The following is a 27,333-nucleotide window of genomic DNA, read 5'->3' on the forward strand; positions in this document are numbered from 1 at the left end:
TGTCGCACCATAGGCACTGTGTACTCACAATTGTCACTGCAACGTGTAAAAATTCTCCGAATAAAATTGGATATTTTTGTTCGTGTACTTTGAATAAGTGGAGATATTGACCGAAAGATAAGCATGATTTAGAAATCATTTGTTGTTTTGATGTTGAAGCTTAACGCAGATATCATCGAAATCATTGGAATCAAACTAATTCCTAGTAGTAACTTTTCTCTAGTACTTCAAAGGCAGAATACAGCTCACTATCGTACCTAAGACTTGAATATAATATAGTATACCTAACTTAGGCACTTATTCCAACGTACGTGAAATATCGCAGAAGAGCTGACCTGCGGTTGAACCGCCGATGGTTCGAAATCGTGCTATGCGAACCTTTCACTTTAAGTCGATAAATTGGTACCAAACTAGGAGGGGGAGGGTAAGGATGCTTACTTTATTCATTGGCTGGCTCCCACCAACACGACTTAGGAGGACCTAGAAGGCGTTGGTTTAGGCATTTCTAGGTTCTCTGACGTGTATTACTATAGTGCCTCCCAAAGAATTTACACTTACATTGATGTCAAAAACGAAGACAGAATTGATACTGAATAGGGCCTCGACTGTAGCTCATCAATTGATCTATATTTCTGGAGAAGACAACATAGCTAAATTCTGCCGTTGCTCAGCTGGCTTTTGCATGTGATCGTTTTAAATTACGCAATTCTTTCTCGGTGCGCAGGAACACAAAAGTAATGTGAATTTATGTCACATATAGTAGGGTCAAGACGACATGAAACACGGTGCAGTTGCGTAATCTGCTGCATTCAAAGCGGTGTGGTAGAGCATAGCGATCGAAATCATGGTGGAACCTTTGCTAGGACCACCCGTTGCTGCAGTTCGTGATGGTCCCACCTCGACTCCAACCGCTGTCTCTACCGTGCCGCTTGCGCAAGTGCACTGTGTTCCATGACATTTTGATCTGACCATACTTGAACCTTTGAAGCACCCGGAAAATCCAACGGAATAGATGTCGAAATGAAGAAAAACTCTCCAAAACAGGAAAAAAACGGACTACCAATCACAATCTGTTTCAACAACAAGAGAGTTGAAGAACAAGCTGACTTCATCCTCCTTTTAACATCGTTCAAAAATGAATATGTACACCTGTATCACTTGTGCTCCCGTTGTTCGTCGATCTGCTCGAGGCACCGCTAATACTTCCATTTGTCCCGATCGCGTACAAAGATTGCCCAATGACTTATCTTCTCGTGAGAGACTCGATTGGACCACATCTTTCTTTGAAGGACTTTGTGAAGAGTCTGACCATCTGGTCGATCGTTTTCCTGAGGTGTGTTTAATAATGTATTATATAAAGTCGCTCAGAGCTCTGGTCCAACGATTGTCGTTGAAACGCATCACGTGTCCGACCACCTAATTTTATTTTTCTTGGCATATGCTGCTGCGTCTCTGATCTTCCGATCTGTGATAATCAGTTCCATGCTGACGTATCAACTCTAAAGTTTCCGGAGACAGGCGTCTCTCAATAGCTGTAGAACTCCAAGCCTTTCTCATGCACCTCATACTCCTCATTGGTGCAGTCCATTGCGAAATCTTTCCATGAGCCGGCTAGCGAAAAGCGAAAAGATGCCAGTTCTGCGACTCTAATCTGAGATTCGCGGCTTTCTCTTCTTTAAAAAAAAAAGAAAATCTTTCCCTGAGGACGCGATGGTCCGAACTTTGGGGCAATAGCGACATCCCTCGGGGAAAACCTTTTACTGACGATGTGGTCAATTTCAGTATAGTATTCTTCACCAGGTGACTCCCACGTCTGGCACAGAGGGAAAGGCTTCTGGAATTGCAAACTTCCATTGATAGTTTTTGTTGCCATGATAAACTCGAAAACCCTCTCCCTTATTCGTTCAGCTGTTGGCCGCGGGTCCTGATGTGAAGTCCCACAAGCGTATTTCGTGAACCATTTCTTTTTTGTTCAAATGAAAAGACAGTGACCTTGTAAAAAGTCAGAATGCTCCGACTTCTTCTTCGTAGCCTGCTCCGTAGCGTAAACGACGAATATAGTCAAGGCTGGCGTTCAACCACATTTTCACACCCACAGATGTTAGGTGGTCGTGACTATGGTCTAAGACTATGGTCGTAAGTTGTTCGAGAGAGTCGATGTTGTTTGCTTCTAAGAACAGTCCCTTATCAGTTTCATATATGGCGTTGATTAGGTGACATCATCTCGTCTCGGCCAGCCTTATAACGTCATACTCAGACTTTCCTGGCTTGCATCATCAGATCTTTAATCTCATCCTTGATCACCTTGATCACCTTGACTCCCGTTGATCTTCGAACTGCTCGAGCGGGCGCCAATAATTCTTTGTCCCGATCGCGTGCCAGAGTAGCCCAGTGGTTCCTCCTTTCACGTGGGACACGAAGAGCATCATATTTTTCTTTGAAGGACTTCGTGAAGAAATCTGACCATCGGGTCGGCGGTAGTGCGCTTAATATCGCGGGGAACCCAGTCGCTCACGGCTCTGGTCCAACGGTTGTCATTAAAGCGCATCACGTGTCCGGTCCACCTTATTTTACTTTCCTTGGCGAACGCGGCGGCGTCTCTAATCTTCGATCGCTGACGTAGGAGAGAACTTCGAATCCCGTCCCTCACTTGCGCGAAACGGGATACTCCTAGCATCATTCTCTCAATTGCGCGTTCAATGACGCTCACCGCGTTTTCTTCCTGCTTGCGAAATGCCCAGGTTTCCGAAGCATATGTCAAAGCAGGAAGTACGGTGGTGTTGAAGAGGTGAGCACGGAGCCGGGTGTTCCTGGTCTTCTTCACTACATCCTCGATGCTCTTGTACGCTCCACAAGCCGCTCTTCTCCTCCTGCCCAGCTCGGGGGTCAGGTCGTTCATCATGTTCAATTCTCGACTGAGATAAACATAGCTGGTGCATTCGGATATGTTCGTTCCGTTGAGCGTGAATGGGGCATCCGAGATCCATCCGTTCCGCATGAACATCTTTTTTTTTGCAGATTCAGCTGAAGACCGATGCATCCACATGTTTCGTCGAATTCGGTCAGCATTCGTTCCGCTTAGCTGATGCTAGGTGATATCAGTACGATGTCATCAGCAAAGCGCAAATTGTGTAGCTGCCGACCATCAACCTTCACTACCATGTCGTCCCATTCCAACTTTCGCATTGCGTTCTCGAGGATGGCTGTGAATATTTTGGGTGAAATTGTATCACCCTGTCGGACCCGCCTCTTCACGTCAATGATGGTGTTCTTGTAGAATGGCGAAATTCCGGTCGTCCTAGCCCTTTTCGGTTTCGGTAACCTAGACGACGCTTGCAACTGCGTCCTTTCCGTTCCTACCGTATCAGAATTTCCTCAGGAATTGAGACTCTTTCTCATTACTGTGAGAGAATTTCAACAAATTACTCAACGGTATACATTCTTTCATTCCTTATTTGACCAATTCATTTCTCTTGAATTAGAAGTGGGAGCGGTTTGCTCTAATTGTCTGAGTATGTTCCCCAGTCCGTAGACTCAACTGAACTGAAATTTGATCTTGTGAGACAACAATGAATCTCACGCGTTTACCAGAAAAACCGATTAATTTAGAAATTTGGAACTAAATTTCAAGCAGTCACTTTATTAGGCCGTTCTCAAGCTGATCATCAATTCTTCTAGGATTTAGAAGCATTTTTACGCTTAAAAAACCTGCGTCTACGTCTTTTCTAAGGAGATAGAAAAAAAAACTTCCTTTCAGCAGTTCAGAAGCGCCTACAATCGTTCTTTATTTCAGGGAGCTTTTTTGTGTATTTATGACAAAACTGTGAATTATAATTCAATTTTGAATGATAGTCTTTGCTTTGACTGCAGTTTTGCATTTTGCAAAATTGCTTTCAAAACAGACATTATTCAGCAGAAGTAATCTAAGCTTATTAAGGAGCGCCCAATATTTTGTGTCACTTGTATTTGGAAATAGGATTCAAAGAAGTGATTGCTACAGGAGTCAGAACATACGTGAGTTCTGCCTCAGCGGACAGCAGGACCTTTGAAACGGTCATGACGAGTGAACGGGGAACAGAATAATGGAAGTTTCATTGATCACCGTAATGTAAAGACATTTAACAAAACATATTTGCATTAATGAGAGTTGTAGACTAACACTGATCTGCAGAAGACCTTGAGATATTTTTACATCATGACCTAGAAAAGTTTGCTTTTGATCAGTATTTTACTCTGCCATCTTCAAAAGCCTTTTTATACGTTCATCGGAATCATTTTTCAACTGGCTGTAATGAACCTGAAAAAAAAGATGTTGAATAAATGATATACAAGTTGAATTGAAATGACATTGTGCAAATTCGAAAAAATCTAAATCTTCTAGTCAGATTAGGATTTTGACAAGCGTCAAAAGGTATTTCTAATTCTGTTTTAAAAAATAGAAACAATCACAGACCTCGGCATAGATTTTCACCTAGGACTACAAACGGAGAAGAAAAATAGCCCTAGCATTAATTTTAGAAATGGAAAATGCCTAAGTAGACAAGCACTAGTTGGTGGAATGATCCATGACTAGTGAAGTGTTGCTACCCGTTAGGTCACTCTATATCTTATACCAAATCGATCAAAACCTAATTGTAGAAATAAATTTTGAGATTTTCGAAAAAAAAAATATTAACTTACCGAACACTCTGGGCAAGACAATTCTTGCACGATTCGGTGCAAGAATGCTGAATCATTTCCGAATTTAAGTAGCAGGTCTTTTATACGCGAATTTATAAACATCCTGTACGGCAGTCTTGCAAGAGCTGAGACACATACTGGGACGAATTGTAACAAGAAGTCGTTGCTTACAGTACTTCTCACCATCTAAAAATAAGTTGTGCATTTCCACATAAGCAAATCGAAGAAATTTCGTTGAGTTGTTCAACAAGTCGTGTGCACATCGCTTTAACAAAAAAAAAAAAAAAAAAAGAAAACGCAAAACTCGAAATAAAAAAGCAGTGGGAATCGTTTTCAATTCATTTTCGGAGTTGCTTTGTGCAATGTTTGGATCAAAATTAATGAGTTGGGAAAAAAACCTAGCCACAAATCCTTACTTGTCAATGAAGTGAAGCGTAGATAAAATTCACTTTCTACCACCACCTTGTTTTTCTGTTGTTCGAGGGAAAAAAAACAAGAAATATTGAGGGCGGTTTTACAAAACGAACTTAAGCTATGCGAATTTGTGTATAACGGAAGTACGGGCAAATTACTCTTTCATATTAGAGTATGATAGCGGAATGTTTAAGGGTTTTGGTTTAGGAAGCTTTCTTTCATAGTTAGGTGATACAGATTGTACAAAACAAAATGGTTTGGAAGTTTGCTAGATCACCAAAAAAAGAAATCGAGTCCTGTTCAATCTTTTACACTGCCAAAAATAGCAATGTGCAATACAACCGATAAATGAAACAGTCTGCACGTAAAAGGATCTCGCAAAACACATCGAAATTATCTAGCAAAACTCCACCGATAACCTTTGTTTGTTGCAAACATCTCGCAGATCCCTGAAGTAATCGATGACGCACTGGTCGATGTTTATCTAGTATATGATTTGTGGAAGAACATGGAAGGTACTAAATTTGCTTTGCATCTATCCCTTCTTTGAAAAAAAGTGGCTTCCTATCGTATCTAAGCTGGTTATGTTTGAAAATGAATTATGTTATCTTTAATAATAATCTTATTCATTCTTATGGTTTCTTTTTGTTGAATAATTGAGCGCCAAAAATCAAAAAAAAAAAAATTAGCGTCAATTAACTAAGATCAGAATTCTTGCACTAATAAAATATGAGCGGTCCAAAATGTATGAGTACGTTGTCACAGCCTCTACTCAGGGATACTCAGGGATAGCATCAAAATGGCGAATTCATTACGTGTACATTCTTAATCTCTTATTAACTCATCACTACGAACTCATAGTCCTGTAAAGGCTGCAAAACCTACTGTTGATACAAGAGCCTGGGTTAGAACTACGAAAGCTGTGCGATTCAGTCCCGTACGAGGTGCCTCTTCCTCCGCAATAGCTAACAAAGTCGGACCAATTTGATGAAGAATTTCACAGCACACGCGGATTACTCGTTCCTGAAAGGATAAAACAATAATCTTTCAAAAAGGTCTTTCCAGGAGAACTTTTCTCCAAAGATTAAAAAAAGCACTTTTATTTCTATTATGGAATACTGGGCGGGTGTCGTGCAGTCGGTAAGAAGTTCCACTCTGACTCTGAGTGGTTTATCGTTGGTTCGAAAGTGCCTTTGTGCCAATCAAGACCTTCATAAGCTCTGGTTCGATAAGTTGGTACCAGACTTGTCTGAAGGAATAAAAACTGACTGTATACATCGACTAACCCCTGCAAGTCGTCGCAAAGACTAGACACGCGTTCGTAATCCTCAAACGATTATGAATTGGAGTTTAGGCGTGGGCGCATCCTCATAGGCATTGGCCAACGCCGTGCACTTTATACACTTTATGTAATACCGTTTCAGTAGCTAAAAGCTTTTGAGATGCTTTAGACGAAAGAAAATGGATGCGACAGAGCAAAATAAAACAAGAATAAGGTCTCCGACGTATATAAATCTACGTGGGATGTGTCAAAGCCTTTTGACTGCAATTCGGAAACGTTTGTGTTTTATGAACGCGATTTGGCCTATACAACGACTTGCGGGAGCTAGCCGATAAATAAAGTCAGCGTTTTTATCCTCCCAGGTAGGTTTCGTACCATCTTGTCGACCTCAGAAGGATGGAAGGCCTAGGTGGCACTAAGGTGACTTCGAGCCATCGATCGTGGCGACAAAGTATACAGCAAGGAATTTAGCCCTTAAATCGACAGCCATGCGAACCAGTTTTTTTTGTGCGCCATTCCGCACAGAGGAGCGGAAATGGAGGATATTTTTATTCGCCTAACCTTATGTCGTTCCTGAATATCTTCTATTTTCTGATCGACATTTGTTTTTCTTTCTATGAAAGATGCAACAAGGATAAGCTCTGGCTAATTAATCAATCCGTTTGGGATGTGCCGACACGACTTCGGGTCAGAATCATTTGATATCTACGAACGCGTCTCTGGAATATGGAATGAGTTACGGGGCTAGCTGATATGTCAAGATGAATGATGCCAATATAATAAAAATACAAATATAGTAAAATCCTCACAGAACTATAATAGTCTTCTTTTAATTTCTATTAATTCAGCAATGGTCTATCTATGTACGTATGGAATACTGATGTAATTAACTTTGATGTAAGTTAACGTTTCTAACCGTCCCTGAAATTCTTTGACTTGCAGAACTTTTAAATTACGAGACAGTTTTTTGAAAATTCTCCCGAAAGGTTTTCGTAGCTAAACGAAATTTGTGCTTGATTCCTTTATTTATATTTTTACACTATTCTTTGCAAATACGTACTTATTTTCGATATTTGTACTAATTTTAATGTTTTCCCTTTTTTAACGTCCAACTTTTTTTTTTGCACACAACGCTTTCTATTCAATTTGTGGACATTTTTCTACGTTTCTGTTCACATTAAATTTAACCTACTCAAAAAAAGATGAGGAAGTATTCAGAATCCACGCAGTAGAAATATCCACTGTTTGATGTTTTTTGTATTGTATAATCAGGAAAATCCGTTTCGCCTTTTTCATCACAACCGTCTACAGACAAATTCTGCATTTTCAGTGCAGCTATGCATATTTCGCATATATAGACGAATGTGAAGGAGCTCAGCGAAATGAGATCCTCTTCAACAATGAATCGCCGTCGAGATTGTCTGTCTTCATAGCCGCTGTGGTGGTTCCTCAGCAGCCTATTCAAATAAAACAAATGGATAGGCGACTAAGGGAACCGCAGCGTGTACAAGGGTGGTGCGTTCCAACGTTCTTCGTAGGAACACCGTTCCCACACACTTTTAAAGAACAATTAGGGGGTATTGAGGGTGTCTACGCTCACACCCGTAACCTACACCACAAACTCTATATTACCCACTGAAACTCCAACATTGCCAGTTTCATGACACCGTCCTTTTAAAAAGGAAGATGAAGCGACCTGCATGTCTCTTTCTTCCTTCTTTAGAAGTGTCGCCATTTGACTGGCCAACTGAAATGGCACGGCGTCCGCAATGATTTTACGAACACAATCAGATGACAAGTTGTTGCCCAATATCTAGAAATGTAAGGATTTAAAGCCTGAAACATGTGATAAAAGCGACCATAGAACTACCGTGAAAAATCGTATAAGGAAAGCTTCAGAATTGCCCGGGGACAGCTCCAAAGACGTATCAGTATCTAACTTTCGTAATAACCAAGAAATATGATCCCAAATCATAGATGTGAATCCTTTCGTGTCCAATTCTGAAGACTAATGTTATAGTACAACTTAGGAAGGAATCCATGAGCCATGGAACAAAAGAGGACGTTATTTTTCAGAACGAGCCCTCTCACGTTGAAAAAATAGGTAGCAGTTCAGAGGATCTCTAGAAAAAAGAGACAAAATCAGAAAAACATATTGATATTTACGAGGACATGGGGAACTGCAACAAAACCTGAAAGACTGCTTTTGAAAACAAAAACCGCAATTGAAACACCTAACGAACATAAAACTTCGGCAACTATGCTTTAATTTTCTGAACGCAGGCTCACGAAGATATGCAAATATTCTAAACCGAATAAGTTGAACAACTGAGAACAACAAGTAACTGAAATACTCGATTATTCATACCTCTAGATTTGGAATACGCCAGTACTGCGTATATCCAAATTGGCAGAAGTTGAGAGATGGTAGGCAGATGTTGACCCTCAAGTCGCGATAACAAACCGTTACAAAAGGTGAAAAGGAAGTTGACATCGGGTTGTACACTACGAAAATGAATGTAATCATTAACCATAGCAGCTACACTCTTAACTCCATGATCATCTCCAAATCTATCTTAACTTACCAATTTAACCTTCCTGTGCATGTCTTGAATCGTAACAAAGACTGAGATGATTTGTTCCGCATTCCAACTACCAACTAAAACTGATACAATTTCGGTCTTGCAGCTGACACAAACATAAAGCTTAATGACAGAAAAAGAATAACTGAAAGGTATGGTAGGGTCAAAACGACATGAAGTACGTACGCAATTGCATACGCGAGTTCTCTCGAGGCGCTTCGGTAGAGCGTAGCGACTAGGAACGTGGTGAGACCCTTACTGGGACCACCCATCGCTGCAGTTTGCGACGGTCTCACCTCGGTTCCAACTGCTGCCTCCACCGCGCCGTTTCGAGCACGTACGCAAATGCACCGCAACTACACTCGTGATTCATGTCGTTTTGACCCGACTATAACGTTTTATACTCAAATCCAAAGAAGCAGAGGAAGAATGTGAGCAAAATACTTATCAAACTAGAATTTAATTTAAAGTCACCGTATCAAGAAACTGACGACGTTGAGAGTAAATATAGATTTTGGGATGTAGATTATGCGTGCACAAGGATGGCGTGCTCTCACATAGCTCGTAGGAACAAATGTCGTTCTCACACCGTTTTTCAAGACGATTGGAAAAAATTGAATCGGCCACTCTTGTACTCGTAATCTACACCCGAATTCTATATTTGTCTACGAAGTCCCTAACAATGTGATGCACTAGCTTTAAGCAGGAGCCTGAAAGAAAGACTGTACCTGACACACTCGAAATCTCACTCTCATTCCCCCATAAATTTGTTACATATCTGCGGTCCATTCATTTTGCATAAAAACTAACTCAAAAAGACGACTCACACTGACAAAGATCATAAAATCTACGGTGACTTTCATCAGCGTTTTCTCATAAATTACACTTATCGATTCTTTATGAAAGATTTATCTGGATAGAACTGCCAAAAAGATCAGCTATTGGTCCCCGAATGATCACGAGATTTAGTAACCAAAAAAAAAAATGAAGAATGAAAGTGAAGCACAAGAAGTCAACTTGAGGCGCAAAAAAGGATGAAAATTACTACCTGGTTTATAACGAACGAACGAAGGTATGGATCAGCTGCGTTGGATGCAACTAGAAGATCTAACGCTCTATCCCATATTGAACCGGAAATCTCCACATCAACATCTGAGAGAAGTCGTAGAAGCCGAACCAACTCTTCACTAGATGCAGCAGAAACGAAGCGGTCGATGTCTACTGATGGGAAGTGTTTTGGATGTGTTCTTGCCATAACTGAACACCTTCTACCAAAGACCATACTTCTCTCCGGAAGAGGTAATGCATTCAAGCCTGAAACTGTGCGCATTTTACTTTTTAGGGCAGCTACTGCTATTATATGCGAAAATGCAGCAAATTTCAAAGGCAAATGCTTTGTATTAACTTATCCACGAATAAGAAAAGTTTCAGATTGAATGCTCTACGAACAGGACAAGATCTCAACAACAGCAATATGACTGGCATTAACATCTCATGATGGAAACATCACAATTCCAAGTCTGAGAAAAAAGAAAAGGAAAGAGAAAAAAAAAACTAGAAACAGTAAAATCTCGGAAAGGAAACTGACATAATGTTCAGTTTCGAGCCATTCATTTTGAGAAATTAACCTGTGGATGTATAACCATAACAGAAAAGCAGGGGTTTTCCATAGAACAAAGCAGATGACCGAAAGACTCATTGCTGTTTAAAGTTTTCAATATTTTTAGTAACCCGACTTTAGAAAAATGGTTTAAGGTGGCTCAGAAGGTTTCGTAAATAAATCCATAAGTAATAATAATTTCTAAATTTATGATTTCTTGTTTTGCTAACAAGGTTTGGTGAAATTTATTTGTGATCTGGCGTTTGGACAATCTCATCTTTCTCAAAGGTCTGGAAATGGCTCGAGGTGTTTGATACTATGTGTATTCAACCTCCAATCAAACTCTCCTCCTCTCTTTCCCAAGCCTCGTTATCTTCAAAACAACACCACGCAAGAGAGTCGCACAGGAAAATAAACTAACCAGTATCACAGACTAGCGGCTGCTACTACTCAGATTGTCACCCAGTGCAAATGAGATCTACACACTGTGCAACATCCTTGACAACTGGTGTCTAGATAGCGCAAAGAAGTTGCATGTGGGAAAGTCTTATAGCCGAAAGAGCGCAATGGAAGGAAAAAGTGGGTAGTTATAGATAATCACTCATTTTTATATCTTTGTCAAGTCAAGTACTACGGTAATCTTTGCTTGTACATTATGTTTTCATAGTAAACCTGTCAGCAGTACTAGCTTGCATGAGAGTTCAATACTTCAACAAAGCACGCAAGCAACCGCAATCTTCTGCGAGAATTACAAATTCACGAAGTTCTGTGCTTCGATTTCCATTTTCTCCGCTTTCATTCAGATTTCGTATTTTTGGCTGCAGTATGGCTGCCGCATCTACTCAAATGTGAATGAAAAAGTTTCTGAAGTACTTGGATGCAGTTTTACCAGTTTAACCTGAAGAAAATGAGATAAGCGTTTCGTCCCAAAATGCAAACACATAACAGTATATATTAAACCAGGCTTGTAAAACTAACAGGTAGCCATAAAATTCGGAATGTCAACTTCTTTCTCTTTCAATTCGGAAGTGATAGATCCAAGGACCTCCAAAGCATTGAATAGTACTTCGCACTGCGTTTCATCTGCAAACTGAATGCTTCCAGCGATCCACTCGCAAAGCCTTCCAGCCAGAACTTTTCTATCTGAAGCTGTTAACATTGATTTAATAGCTGACAAAATAGAAAAGAATTCGCTTACCGTTAATACTAAAAAAGACTGCAAGAAGAAGAGACAAAACTGATGACAGCACACATCCGTTCAACAAGAATTTAGCATTCGAGTATCTGTTTGTGAGAATCCCACGGCAAGAGCATAGTTCATCGTCTGAAATAACGCACAATCATTTTTTTTGGTGCGGTAGGATTAAAGCAGTACAAATGATACAGAACACGCCCTCTGGAAGTACGAGTGTCAATATTTTGTCGTTGTCATTTAAAAGGACAAAATCACTACGAAAGACTTGTAAGGTTTTAAAAATATCAATTCCACAAACCATTACAGATATAAAGATAGCTACTACAAATGCTAAACACTATGCAAAAAAAGGAAGAGTAATTTTCAATTTTTTGTTAATGTTGCATCAAATGCCGAATGTGAGTTTCCCGCTTCATATGACAGACGTCTGAACTACAGACCAGCTCCGGCTACACACGCTGTTCTGTGTCAGCACTGATCTTCACACCAGACAGCACTGAGTGGAACTTCACACGATGTCTTCTATTTTTTAGAGGTTGCAACCTGGATCCTTCAATATACTCGTGCAATACAATCTGCTCTCTACCTACTCCAGGAAGATTTTTGAAAATCTCGCCGGACTCGCCTTAAAACTGGGGCATTTTCTTTCACTTCATTCACCATTTGGAAAGCATTGTGTGAAAGTGTACTATTTTCTGAAATATATAGCCTTAAAGTCCGATAACGTTTCTTCTTTTCTTTCTGAAAGTTTCCTTTAAATAGTAACCGTATATTAGGCACACAGCAAAAGTAACGAAAATCCAACATTTCAGAGGTTGAGAAATATGGTTCTCCAATGCCGCTGTAACTCGTTACTAGTACCAGATAAGTCCGTGATGTCACATGGATAGATCCAAAGGGCAAACTGTACTCATATCTTCAGTTAATAATGTTTAAGTGATAGAGAGAGGATAATCAAAACTACGGCAAAGGAGCGCATGAAATAAAGATGACAGAATTACAAGACTGAGAGGTCATTTATCTTAAAAAGAAAAAGGACACACCCGAAAGAAGTTGAAGTAGAAACTGGATTAACAATACTTCTTCATCAACACACGAAACGAAGGAAGACTTGACATTTTTAGCCCATCGTGAAGGATCTCCTCGACTCAGTTCATCCTATAATAACAGTTAAGACAATTACTCACGAATTCAATAAAGCATTGTTTCTAATGTTTATGTCAATAAATCGAAAAGAGTCGCTAGTATTAAAGCAGTAGTACTTAAGTTTCCGAAACATCTGAGAAATAGTACTTTCTTCTCCGTAATTAGGAAAAGACAACCGCATTCAGCTGTTATTACAGTCATGGGAGTTTAAGAGCGCAAAACAAGCGCATAAAGAAACCGGAAGAACAGCATACTTTGCTTCCTTTCATTTTTACTTAGTGGATTCCTGATATTTTCTTGTCTAATAATGTGGATCAACTCCAGCTAGAAGTTAACTAACCAACTCGGCAATTTCCACACCTTCAAGTACCTGCAGAATCTTCAAGACAAACTTCGAAGCGGACTTCCTGAAAGTCAGCATCAAGCAAGCATAAACTATTTACGTAGTATGGTTAGTAATATCCGCTGGAAACGTGCGCAGGAAAACGAAGAAAAGTAAGCAAGTAACCAAAGATATCTCATACAAAAGTATACTAGCGGTTTCACAACGCGAGATTGAAAGAAATCGATGAACAAGAATAAAAGATTCCAAATTATGAACACATATAGAACAGTAGTTGCCATTATTCTAATCAATTAGCTTTAATTCCTTGCAGCCATTGCTGAAGACAAAAGCTGCAGTGCAATATAGCGCGTTAGTATCAGTAATACACCGCGAGTAACTGAATTCAAATTCTTAGAATTTTTCTTCCTATATTTTCTGGTAGCCGAAATTTCAATTGAGACATGAACAATTATTCAAAAATACTTTGAATAAAATAAATACTTTAAAAAATACTTTAAATACCAACAATAACCCTCTTGTTTTTTTTTTTGAAAATGTACGGTCACTATCTAAAGGAAGTAACGAGCAACATCCTCGTGGTGAATGTGGGCACTACCCATTCCCCATTTCATATGACGACTGATCAGTAGCACGGTTGCATCGGTTCCTCGGAGCCTTTTTTTGCTCTCTTCCTGATAGTTTTTTGTTACTTCTGCATGATCAGAATGATACAATCTTTAGCAAAATCTCCTCAAACTAGTTTTAGTTTCGTTTTGCTGATAGAATGTCTTTGAGACTTCCAACTGTTGAGATTGATTCTTTCCCACAATTTTCCGTCCATTTCTGCATAACTGATGTTTTTCATAGTCATCTACATAGGTGCGATAGGAAGGAGTGGACCATCAGGTGATGGGGATAGCTCCTGGGGTGCAGCTGAAATAATGAGGATCCTATAGCCAGCTGTGCAAAACGAAGGAAGGGGGTCCATTCGCCGACTGTCCAAAAGTAAAGAGGGTCCTTTCGCCAACCGTCCAAACGTGAAGGGGATCGAAGCACTGGCTCCGACCATCGCATCTACGGTCACCTCCTATTTCACAAAAACATTATTGAGACAATACGGCGCTAACCTGTACCCGTACCCGGTAAAAGGTGCGACATCCTACATTATACTAAAATTTTTGTGGAGGTCTTCCGAAAAATGCTGAAAAATTAAGAGCAGTCAAAAAATAGGAGGTTTTGAACAAATCAGTGTGGTTTCTCTCCTGGTTTTGCGGACTTATGCTCAAATTATTTCTTCGTTCGAGGGCTTTAAACGAACGTGGTCAGAAATCGGAGGTGCTAATGGCGAAAGGAAGTGTGTTACGAAACTGACATAGTTGGGAAACCTGTGGGAAAATATAGAGTTCGATGTGAAGATATCGAATATGAGCGTGGCCCCACTCATTTCCTCTAATCGTCCTGAGAACGTCGTTGGAACAGCGCTTTTCCTAAGAGAATGCCCCTTCCCCACTGTACATGTTACGGTCTCCTCAGCAGCCTACTCATTGGTTTTACTTGACTAGGTTGGTGAGAAAACCTCGTTGATATTCGATCGCTCGCTCGTGGATGGCACGCGTGAACACGAGTGGAGGAACGGTGCGGTCACGTTCATACTGGTAATCTGTACCAGACCCGAACTCTATATTTTCGCAAAGATTTCCCAACTACATAAGTTTCGTTTGTCTTCGAAAACCCTAGAGAAGAATGTAGCACAGTCGGTAAGAGATTCGGCTATGACTGCACGATCGGTGGATCGAAATCGCCGTAAAACAAGCCAAGTTTTCATCATTCATTTCTCCGGTTTCAATAAATTGGTACCAGACTTATCTGGGCGGATAAAAGCACTGCCTTGACACTTCCTTCGCAAGTCATGCACACCACTTCATCAACCTCGGATGATTCCGAATTGAAGTCGAACGCGCACCCCCACCCCCATAGTGATTAATCAACGTCGCACCCTTTACCCCCTTTATCATTTACTTTATTTTTCATAGAGAAGAATGTTACTGCTTCACAAATGTGTACAGTCAACCGCATACACACAGATTCCGTAAAAAGTATAGCTGCATCAATGTCAGTGACGTTAACGAGTGCGAAAGAAGGTGCTGCGATTTCTATGTGAACAGCAACTGATTAAGTATTCATCTTTGAAGGAAATTTCTTGGAAAGAAGCAGTTGGAAAAACCCACCGAATTTTTGCTAGGCCCTTCAGTTGATACTTTTTCATAAACGAGAAGAGTACTTTAAAAGTGGGAAGAGGTTCCTTGTCACAAAGCAGTTCACCAATTCCAACCAAAAGAACAAATCGGGACATGATCTCTTCCGGTTCTGTAAAATGAATTCTTCAGGAACTCAAATCACTCGAACAACAATACAGAGGGACAGTACCCAATATTTCGTAAATTTAAAAGAAAATGCAAAAATGTGCATCTACTCAGAGAATTTTGAACTCAAACAGTGAAGCAATGCGCACAAAAATGACGATGTTACTCACGTATTAGTCGGATATCTATGAAATGAGAAACCATTTCTGCAAAAAACTGAAAGAATTCAGCTGCTGTTGCAGACAATGTTCCAAATTTCTCTGAAACCAGCAAACTCTCTAGGAAAGCAAACAACAGAAATTTCAAGAAACTGTTTTCAACTTTCACTCACGAGTCTGAGGAAATGTACTTTCTTTATTCATCAAACATTGCATTACTTGAAAGCATAACCGCAATATCTGGCTAGAGTAATTACAGTAGAGATCCACAAGCACCGACTGCACACAAGAACACGGTACAGATGAATCCTACAAATATTGAAGCGGAAGGACTTCAAAGATACGAGGAATACAGTAAATCATACTAAAGGTCGTGATTAGAAAGAACCGAAAAACCTACACTATGTCGTCTCAGAACAGCGAGACCATCCAACATCAGAGCTAAGGCCTCATCGCCTGACAAAATGCGATTGTGATCAGGAGATTCAGGTTCTGCAAATAATTTATTTTTCCTTTGACTTATCGAACGGAATGACAGAATCACGTTCATCTTTTTTTTAAACTCCATTACATAAAGGAACTCACTTCTATTAAGCAGTTTACATGCCACATGCCAGGCAAACAATGCAGCATGAAAAGTTATATTCTAAAAGAGAATTTTACAAAAGGTGCCAATAAAATTCTCAAATTATCAGATAAAAGGATGAAGAATAGAGTTTCTGGCGTTACTCAATTCGCTTGGATGCGCCTCCACATTCACTTCAATTCAGAATCGTTTGAGATTTACGAACGTGTAACTGGCCTAAACAATGACTTGCGGGGGCCAGCCGATGTGTCAAGTCAGTGCTTTTATTCTTCCAGACAAGTCTGGTACAAATTTATTGACCCCGGAGTGATGAAGGGCTTTATACCAGATTGGTTCAAAAGAAATGCCTTTAAACAATTGACTTAATATCAGGACAACTACGCTCAAACATACTTTTATTAATCAAAACAGCAACATTACATAATCACACTTCTGCTAAAGGGAAACAAGCGAGTTTACAAATAAGGTCTCTATAAGTGATCCGAGTAAAGAACTGTTTGCCCCGTTATTGGCAAAGATTTTCAGATTAATTATTTCGAGTCGAAAACAAAAGAGTTCGGAGAGGAGCAACATATAGGTCAGAAAGCTGGACGTTCTGGGCGTAATTTTGAGCATTCGCGGGACTCCAGGCGACATTTTTGTCACAGAAAGACAGGGCCTTCGATACGAAATGTGGATTTCTGTTGAAAATAGTTCAAACAAACGTAAAAACGGTGAATTTGAGTGCGAATAAAGTCGGCCCACGATAGCTCGAAATGACGCCTAGAACTTTTTTTCAGTCTCATACCTCATGTATGTCGCTCTAAGTTCATCCTTTCTTCAATTTCACGGGACCTGCAGCATTTGAATTTTCACTGCTCTAAGTGGAGTTGTCAAAAATTACGAAAGCAAGATGAAAAAGAGGATTATTCGTCATGAGAAACGAACAAGTCATTTATTTGTTGATGTATTCAAAGTTCTCCACAGTAATGGATAAATAAAGTCTGAATTTCGAAACAAAAGAAAACGGCAAGGAAATATCGTAATATTATAGATAGAAATCTAGCTAAAAAAAACCGGACATCTAATTTCAAATTAGCCAAACAAAAGCTAGAAAATCCCGTCAATGTGGATAGACACCGGTACTAAAGAAAACAAATGGATCAACGTTCCGCAGCAACAAAAATGTGGAGCATTTTCATTTACTTCCGAAATGCCATAGATTGCTAATTAGACACAGAAAATTCTGCAGCATTTTTGTTGTGGTGAAGAGTGTTAGATGTTAGGCAGATGTTACATTTGTGCTAATCAACCCAAATGACCTCTTCACCCAGGACTTAGAACTTTCTGAAAACCCATTATCAATGATAAAAAGTATAGGATAAAGTGCACGGCATCGACCAAACTTGCAGTAATATCCCGAATTAAATCCAATAAAGCTAAGTCGAGAGCCGCTTCCTAAGATGCCTTCGGATTGATTGCCGTAGGAATTTATAAGGATGAACTTTCGAAGTCACGATCACGAAAACGCGCATTAATTCCCGAAAAACCTACTCTGAAAAGAAACAATTTTTTCTCAAAAGAACAACTCTTGTTTCATTTCTCTCTAGATCATTAGCAAATGAAAGATCCATAAAAGTTGCTGGCCAGATGAAGAGAAACGCAGTGAACTGAAGCAGATATGGGAATTAATCGACACTAGGCAGACAAATGGCTGGCATGGTCATTAAGAGTCGCACCTGAGAACAGCCGTTCAGCGAGATACCAGCCAATGAATCCTGTAGGCGACCTACTCTGGCGAGAAAATTTGTGTACTTCGAATGATAATCATTTGCTGTCACATCATCCAGTTCGTACTTCATACCAACAAATTCAACCATTCCAAGCACTGAAACGAAAGTGGCAGATGAAATCAACTTTCGGAATTTCCTATTCCCGTTTTTCGGTCGCACTTTTATCCACCTATTTTGCAAGACAAGAAACTGAAATAATTGAAGTATAGCTCTGCAGTGATAGTGTGTTCCAAAACAAACAGTAAACGAATCTGCAGTGATAGTGAGTTCCAAAACAAGGCTACGACAATGTTGTCTATATTGAGGTTTTACGCAAGTTCTAGACCCCATTTCAACTTGCTCTTCAGCCGCACTTTCAGGAACTGCCTCAACTTAAGAAGTTAGACATTGGAACAGTGCGCGAATTGTAACAACAAAAACAGCTACAGAGTTGAGGGAAAAATTGTCTTTTTTTTCAAAATTAAAGATACACAACGAAATAAATAGTACTAGCAGAATGTTTTGTATTGTTTGAGAGACTATTTCCCGCATAGCAAGCAAGCAGCATTATGATTTCTTCATTTTGTTAATTATTGTCCTTTCATATAATTAAAATGGAGTGTCAACCACTCTGCTGTTGTGTTTGTATGCATCATCTATACACGTACGAATACTTGTATCTATATTTGCTCTTATCCACATAATACCTAAATTTTCGGTAACCGATATAGAACGTTCAGCAAGAAACTTCGCTAAAGCCAACAAAGTGATAGTTTGATGTGCAAAATTGAGCAGCAGTGAGTGAGTAACTCATGCAGAAGCCACAATACTGGAATATTCACAGCGAATACACCAATACGATCTGACTAACAAGCAATACGCTACCCCAATGTGCAAAAAGGATAAACTTGCGATTACACAATGTCCGATTTGAGTGTTGCTTCACATAGAGATCTCCAGACCCACCAAAGACCATAGCGACCAGAACAGTCTCGTAATCAATAAAGCTTCGCCAAAGTTGTGGTACAACCCATACCAAAAATCGTTGGATGTCATCTCCAGAGATTGTAGAAGCCATTACGCTATCTTCTAGGAACCCTCGCTTAGCACGGCACTGTCCATCAATGACGTCCGAAGATTTAAAAAAAAAACTACAACGAAGAATTCAAGCATGGGTGATGGACCAGTAAGGTTCAAAACTCTTTGAATCCATTCCTGAGACTCGAGCGATCGCCCTAATGGACATTCCATATTAACTCTTTAAAAAGTGCTTCGAACAGTGGCAACAGAACCGCTGGAAGCGGTGTATCGATGCTCAAAGGGTCTACTTTAAGGAATACTAAGCTTTTTCACAACAATGTTGAAGAAATCGATTCTTACCGGATCACTCTCATTACTTTTAGATAAATCCTGTAAATCGAAGATAGACAGAATCCTCGTGAAATTAATAGATGACGGCGATGATATTTTGTCGGATGATTGCTGTCGGTGTCCTTGTACGATGATACTAAATTAGGGGTTGCACATATAGCGGACACTAGAAAAGCTCCATTTATGGTAGCTTTCTCGATGTAGACGTGTCCTACAGTATGCGACAGTTTACAATGGCATAAACTAACTAGTAAAGCGAAGTCTGTTACGAAAGGTGAGAAACGCTCACAGAAAGAGAATAGGAAAATTAAGGGCATCCACCAACACCTAGCCCCATTCACGCTCAAGGGAACGAATATATCTGAATGCTCCAGCTATGTATATCTAGGTCGGAAAATTAACATGGTGATTGACCTGATTGACGACTGGCAGGAGGAAACGAGCGGCATAGGGAGCACGTAAGAGCGGTAAGGATGTAGTGAAGAGGACTAAGAGCGTACGGCTGTCCTCACCTATTCAACACCAGCGATCTTCCTGCTTTGACCTATGCTTCAGAAAGCTAGGCATTTCATAAACAGAAGGAAATTACGACCAGCGTTCTAGAACGGTAATTGAAGTGGTAATGCTAGGAGTATCCCGTTTCACGCAAGTGAGAGACGAGATTCAAAGTTCTCTCCTAGGCAGCGATCAAAGATTAGAAACGCCGCCGCGTTTGCTAGGGAAAATAAAATAAGGTGGGCCGGACATGTGACATGTGCTTTAACGACAGCCGTTAGACCAGAGCTGTGACTGGATATAACGCATTATCAAACGTACCACAGGAAGAGCATCGACCCTACGGTCGGGCTTCTTTACGAAGTCCTTCAAAGAAAAGTACGATACTCTTCGAGCACCTCGCGCGAAGAAAAGTCACTGGCCAACCTTTGTGCGCGATCGGGACAAATGGAAGTATTAGTGGTGCCCGCTCAAGCAAATCGACGAACAACAGGAGCACAGGTGACAGGTGACACCATCACAAAACGGATGCTTCTTTTGAGCTTCACTTTAATTTGAACTATCAAAAATGGTAATAAAGTCTAGGATGTTCAAATTTGAGAAAATGGTACTGCCCTGCATGAATTCTTCCATAGCGCTAATGTTAGGTGCTACAGACACTCGCCGCAACACTTTGAATAAACGGCCGAAAAGAAACTCAATGCCATTGGTGGTTTCGATCTAGGAAGGAGATTAAACAGTTCAATATCACAACTTCGGATAACGTTCTAACAACTTACCGAAGCAATACAAAAGGAAGTAGAACCCAACTGTGCAAAATCCGCGCACTCTTCTCGCAAAGATGGCAATGCACGAGATCCAACGCTACTTCCAGACGCTAGGATTGAGGGCAACACCACCGGTTCAAAGTTTACTGAAAAATAAATCTTTATAAGTCTGTATATTTCATTATACGTCCATATATAGGACTCAAAATTCGAATCTGATAAAAAGAAAAAAACGTCGGTTCCGACGTATTGCGAGATGCGTTTGCATCTTGTGACGTCCCACATTCGGAAAAAAAGGATAGGACACACTAAGCGGTCCCCAACATCAATGAGGTGCTGAGAGAGGGACCACCATCCACGCTTCCATTAACTTGCGCAGTGTCGAAGAGGGAAACTTCTTTTTCTACTACCAGTACTTGCCACACACGAAACATCTTACGTCCGAATCTCGGGGGATCCTGTGAGACTCGACAACCACAGTTGTCGACGTCAAAGTCTATATGCGGCAGCTCCGCAAGCTGGCCGCCGCTATCTGAGAAATGCGACCAAAGCATGCTAGTACTCTCGTCACCAGCGACATTGCACGACCGCATGCCGCTTCGACCACTCGAAGCCAACTTGGGTCCAAAGCTGGGAAACGATCCGACATCCACCCTATTGCCAAACCTCACTTCATCGGACCACCGCTTGTTCGGAGCCCTTAATGTTGAGTTGTTCTCTGAGTCTAAGGCTCCCAGCTTCTGGTTCCATGGTGTGAATAAGAGTAACCCTCCCAGAAAGATGGAACATTGTGACAGACATTAATAGTGAATACACTGACCAATTCTCATTTGCATAGTAATGATGTCGAAATTCCTTCTTTTTTGAGCGGTAGTATGAGAACTCACCATTTTTTCGATGAGAAATATGCTCACTTAACTTTCTCACGTCGAACGTAAACCTCTCCCACAGATTTATCCCTAACCTTAATAAACCTAAGATAAAGAGTGATCTTGTGTCTGTCCTGAGGCGCAGATGGGTTCAGGAAACAAACTTCTGCTTCCGCTATATCAGAACCGACTCATAATACCGCTGTATTTTGCATTTCGGCTCAAAAACCGGTGGCAAAGTGACTAGGAGGTGAAAGGGAGACACTTCGGATTTGCTTCCAACAAATATGCTCCACCGGTACACTATGGGAGGAAACAACGTCCTCCCACCAACCTGTGAGGCTACACGTTTAAAACCTGCTCAAGCGTTTTGAAATTAGACGCAAGATACAGTAATGTGAAAGATCCTAATTCCGAAGGACGTATGGCAGCGCCACAAAGGACGTGACTGAAAGTCTCGCCTAGGTTGCCGTAACGAAAAAGGAAGGGGATCGCGCTCCACACGCCTGCGACCAACGACCACCGACTGAACGCCGTATATGAAACTGGAGAAGAAGTGTTCCTAGAGACATGCGACAGAAGAGAAGCTGATGGAGTCGGTGACCTCCTCAACACAATTATCGACCTTTTCGAACAAGTAACGGGCCTAATCGGACATCTGTATATAAGAAGATGTGGCCTAATCTAATTAACGTCGTATATAAAACTGAAGAATAACTGTTCGTCAGAACAAATAACGTCGACTATCTCGAACAATTTATGACCCTTATCACACCGTTCTTGTGTGAGTGGTTCGATGCCACATTTCGACATGTCTATCTTCGTCGTTTACGCTAAGCACTGAGCTACAAAGAAGTCGAAGCTTTCCGCATGGACTTGGAGATGTTTTACAGAGAAGACGCTATCTTTTACAAGGTTGTTGTCTTTTCATTTGAACATCAAAACTGGCTCGCGAAGTACGCTTGAGGAACTTCACATCAGGACTCACAACCTATTGTGGAACGAAGAGGGGAATTAGTCTCCGAAGTTATAATGCTGTATGTGGGGATTGCCCAATAGTGGGCACCATAAATATCACTGTTGCACGAAAGTCCTATACTGCAAGGTCTCAAAGATAGAAGAACAGCAATGTTAGTTTGAAGCTGCAGAGGCAAGAAAGACGAAAAAGAGTACTCGCTAGGCCCATCGAGATCTCGCCAAACGCGAGATGAAGATGACTCCACCGGAACCCAGATGAAACCACTATTGCACAAATCTGACGTGGTGAAGGAATCCACGGAAAAATCTAGAGTCAGGGTTGTAGATTGCGGGTCAGGGGTGGTTCCGCTCATCTCAACATGACCTTTGTAAGAAACGAGGCGTCAAAGACGTTTCTTAAAAGAAGACTTCAGTTGCAACACGCTACACGCGACGCATCCAAAATCGAGGGATCGAAGATCAGTAATGCCTTCTCGCCATTCTATTAAACTGAAACGAATGAATAGGCTGCAGAGGGGACTGGGACGTGTGTAGGGACGTTCTAACGTCCCTCGTAGGAACTTAAGCGGTTCCCACGCTCTTTTTTCACAACGATTAGGGATAATAAGCGGAACCACCCGTAATCCTCATATTACAACCCCATCTATAGCTTTTCCTGCGGATTCCCTCACCACATCAGATTCTTGGTAAGCTGCCTTTAAAGGAAGGCTTCGACTCAGTTGAGAAGGAGGCGGTCATGGAAGCATTCGACAAGTAAAGCGTCTCTACTCATAACAAGAACATAAAGCTGCCTTGAGAGCTGCATTGCAACTTCGCAACCGGAATTTCGCCATTCTATAGGAACAACATAATCGAAGTGAACGGAGGGTTCTGACAGTGTGATAGGATCTCATCTAAAATGCTCACGACCACTCTCGAGAACGCACCGCTAAAGCCGGAATGAGACGACATAGGAGTGAAAGTTGATGGTTGACGTATATATCATTTGCGCTTCGCTGTTGACATCGCTCTGATAACAGCGACATCTATGCGGAACAAATGCTGACCGAATTCGTCGAAACGTGCAAAAATTGGTGTTCAGATGAATTTGAGAAAGACGATATAAATGAAAAAAACGAATAATGGTTAAGATGCACCATTCACGTTCAATGGAACGTCATCATAATACTGATAAAAATGGGGTTCTACGTCACATCACGTATCGTAAGGTCAGAACGACATGAAGCAGGGTGTAGCCGTGTAAGCGGCTGCGCTTGAAACGGCACAGTGGATCGTAGCGGTTAATATCGAGGAGGGATCCGTACTAGCACCACTCATCATTGCAGTTCGCGATGGTCCCACGTCGATTCCAACCACCATCTCCATCGCGCCGCTACGAGCACAACTGCTTACGCAACTGCACCGAGTTTCATGTCCTTTATACCCGACTATAAACTGGAAACTACTATTATGCTTAAGCAGTTGTCTACACATGTGTTTCCGATTTCTGAAGAAAGGATCCGGCCAAACATGATAGGAGTAAAAATGAATAATTGGGATAAAGTGTCTGGCATTAGTCTATCGACTCGGGATGCGCCACCACGTTCACTTCAATTCAGAACCGTTTGAGGTTTACGAACGTGTAACTGGGGCATACAACGACTTGGAGGGTGGGGCTAGCCGATGTGACAAACCAGTGCTTTTATCTTCCCAGACAAGTCAGGTGCCAATTTATCGACTCCGGAGAGATGAAAGTCTCGCTGAGCACTAGGGCGAATTCGAACCACCGATCGATTGTGCAGGAAGCGGAACCTCTAACCGACTCCGCCACACTCACCCTAGGAGTAAACATGAGCGGAGCGTATGTAGATGTGAAACGCGACACATGAAACGGTTCACAACGTTCCATTCACTTTTTGACAAATTCATCTGGAATTATTGCACGGTACTGGTGCACCATTAACTGCGCTGATTCCAATTCTACTGCAGTCACACTAGTCCCGTACAGCAGAGTTCTTCTCAGTGTTTTCTGGTCCCCAAGTTGCAATTCATCACCATGGGAAACGCACGACCCTACTTCTTTACTGTAGTCTGGTGCCGGTGCAAAATTCGACGTCTTGGGACCCGTCTCCCCTCATTTCAACCCTCTCTGGTAGCGGCGCCGAAACTCTTCACTTCTCCGCGCTGTTCATCTGTCCTGTTAGTGGCTCCCCAGAACAACTGCAATTCTGGATTTGTTTTGCAGAAGTCGTTGAGTGGAAAAATCTACTTGAGCATATAAGTACGTGTAGGAAACCAAAAAGAAGCCATTATTTATCTAACAGCCAATAGGAAATAAAAGAAAAGTGCTTGAAACAAAACCGCTTCTGATCGTAGAAGCAAAAAACGAAATTGTAGGATTACTGACAGTCCTTTTCCTCGCAATCCCCACTTTCCTTTGCGAATATGACATCCGTTGCCAGGTCGAAGTGGTGATTCACCTAGCCGGCTCTGTACCAAGCGTAGGATGAATCTACGGAACTGAAGGTATCAGAGCTGTCCATATTTGAGTGAAAGGACCTTGATGGTATTTTTGGGCTTTTGCCGTATTAAATAGCATGAAAAAAAAACCACAAAACTGTCCTTTAATTATCCCCTTGAAGTACAGAAAGCATACAACGTCGCAAGCTGAACCTGCGAAGCTGACACATGTTTGATGATATGAATAGTGAGCCTACCTTTCTCACATCTAAAAGTCCGACTCCAAGGTTCCCAAGTAGATTGAAAGCCACCTATATGGTGTCTAAGAGTTGCCAGAACATCCTGACTGGCGTCCACTTCCATTACAGCCGCAAACCTATCGTCATGAATCTGAAGTAGTGATTTCAGCTCAACAACACTTCCAGGAGGTGCTTATTTTGAAATCAGCAACTTTTGCTGCGTAGCTCATAAGGAAATGAAAACGTGTGGACCGGTGGAATGACCGCGCTCCATTTCTATATATGTGCATATGAACTGCGTTATTTTACGACAGGCAAAACGCTTGTAACTGGAAATCACTGCTATGAAAACCTGTTAGAGGACCTGCAGCAGACCTGCAGAAGCTGGTCTTCGCTTTATTAAGCATATGAAACACCTCCAAAGAGAAAAGAAAATAAAAAGGTCGGCGAATTCAAAATGTTGTGACGTTGTGTAGCTACAGATGTCTCACCAAATAGGCGTATGACAATGTTATTTCTTCTGTTCCTGTTTTTGGTTTCATTACTTAGTTGATTCCTCACACATGTTCGTTTTCTATTGATTCGTCTATACCAAGTGCCGGGCTTAATGATAAGAATATGTGTTGTAAAATTCACTTCTATGATGCCAGAAGGATCGTATATAGTGAGCAAAAATGATGTCTGATGGAAGGATCGGAGGTTGAGAATGACAAGGTGTGGTGTTTTTCAATCGGCTTCGGAGTTTTCCAACATTAGCAGCCACCCACACTAGTTTGGTTGGATAGATGGATCGCGCATCGTAACTTTTTCATTTGGGTTGTGCATTTAGGTTGTTAAGAGTCTACAGCCTCTTGAGTGATGCTTTCTGGAGTTTCTTTGAATTAGGCATGCATGGTCATCCACCATATTCGCCAGAAAGCATGCCAACAATCCTCTATTCCGCAAAGGCGCGAGAACACATCGCTCGCACCGGAGGAGAATTGTAGAATTCGCCCCCCGCGCGAAAGTAGGAATGCCGGAGACTTTTAGCGACACATACGTTGTGCACGTGCACACTACAGTGTCTTGCATGATTCGAAAAATATTGCATTCGGCAGGTTTTATGTGGATTTCCTTGTTCTTTTAACGACTTGAATTACGATGCAATTACGTTTGCTACGTTTTCGTTCGCTCTTTCATTCCCTTTACCAGTTTGATGAGAACAATTTCAAGGGTTGCATCTAGTTCCTTGTTGCGGTTGTATTCATATGGAGATAAAGTAGCGGTACAGCTCGCAGACTGCTGTCCAACTTTCGCGCGAGTGCGATTTCTATACGCTTGTCGCACAGCCGCAGACTTCTGGTATCCATACTTGGAGCCGAGTGTGTTCTACCGAGTGAATACGAAGTTTTGTCTCAATGTGCGCTTTTTTCTTTCCTTCACGCACAATCTTCTCCATTACTCCAAGCAAAGGTGCACTGCGTCTACTAGGTTAGAAACATTCGATGCCGAATATTTATATTTCCAGAGGGCGTGCTTTTGACAAACAAAAGTGTAGTCGCAGCAGCAGAAATAAAACAAGAAGGAGCAAGCAGAAAAGGGGAGAAAATAACCCAGCCCAGAAAGATTGAACCAATAAAAGTTATGAACAGAACCATGAATCTTCAGTTAGTGATATTGCCTCTGTGTACATATGGTCGGGTCAAAATGAAATGATGAAATGGCGCGGTGGAGAGGTAGCGGTTGGGGTCAAAGTGGAACCGTGCCGAACTGCAGCGATGAGTGGTGCTAGTAAAGGTTTGTTTTGGTTCGACCATAACACTGCAGCAGTTCTGAAATAAGTATATTATATATAGATGATGCAAAAATGGTTCTCTTATCTCTAATGGCTTAAAGCATTGCTACTACAACCTCTACAACTAGACCAAGCTATAGCTCCTTGTCTCTTCTCAAACTCATTCAGCGTTGTTGTGATTTCGCCAATGTAGGATTGTACAAAGCTTAATATTTGATGCAAAAACAAGGAGCTCCTTTGTGGACATAATTTTCCAACCCTTTCTTCATAAACTGAATATATTCTCGCTCAGTGATGTAAGTAATTCGCAGCACGCAAA

The 27,333-nt window shown here is 41.2% G+C and overlaps 1 protein-coding gene across 3 annotated transcripts; it reads right to left on the reverse strand.

Moving 5' to 3' along the window:
• Window positions 1-2,253: 2,253 nt before the first annotated feature.
• Window positions 2,254-25,364, reverse strand: RB195_006838 (uncharacterized protein; the record flags this gene model as incomplete). Of its 3 annotated transcripts, XM_064180150.1 has the most annotated exons (24): window positions 2,254-2,485; window positions 2,565-3,088; window positions 3,151-3,322; window positions 4,233-4,297; window positions 4,681-4,866; window positions 5,980-6,117; window positions 8,073-8,189; window positions 8,247-8,377; window positions 8,745-8,881; window positions 8,962-9,035; window positions 10,007-10,272; window positions 11,537-11,701; window positions 11,757-11,882; window positions 12,797-12,911; window positions 13,240-13,306; window positions 15,453-15,591; window positions 15,758-15,847; window positions 15,919-16,054; window positions 16,146-16,237; window positions 16,331-16,391; window positions 18,050-18,198; window positions 20,563-20,668; window positions 20,728-20,861; window positions 25,259-25,364. In XM_064180150.1, 24 exons carry the CDS (start codon window positions 25,362-25,364, stop codon window positions 2,254-2,256), a joined length of 3,528 nt encoding a protein of 1,175 aa, XP_064037043.1. The 3 variants fall into 3 exon arrangements, with proteins under 3 accessions (XP_064037043.1, XP_064037044.1, XP_064037045.1); XM_064180149.1 differs by lacking the exons at window positions 2,254-2,485; window positions 2,565-3,088; window positions 3,151-3,322 and having other exon boundaries at window positions 4,229-4,297; XM_064180148.1 differs by lacking the exons at window positions 4,233-4,297; window positions 4,681-4,866; window positions 5,980-6,117; ... (16 more) ...; window positions 20,728-20,861; window positions 25,259-25,364 and adding an exon at window positions 4,015-4,058.
• Between the last annotated feature and the right edge of the window lie 1,969 nt (window positions 25,365-27,333).

This window comes from Necator americanus, chromosome I (assembly GCF_031761385.1).
Source record: "Necator americanus strain Aroian chromosome I, whole genome shotgun sequence".
Classification (NCBI taxonomy): domain Eukaryota; kingdom Metazoa; phylum Nematoda; class Chromadorea; order Rhabditida; family Ancylostomatidae; genus Necator; species Necator americanus.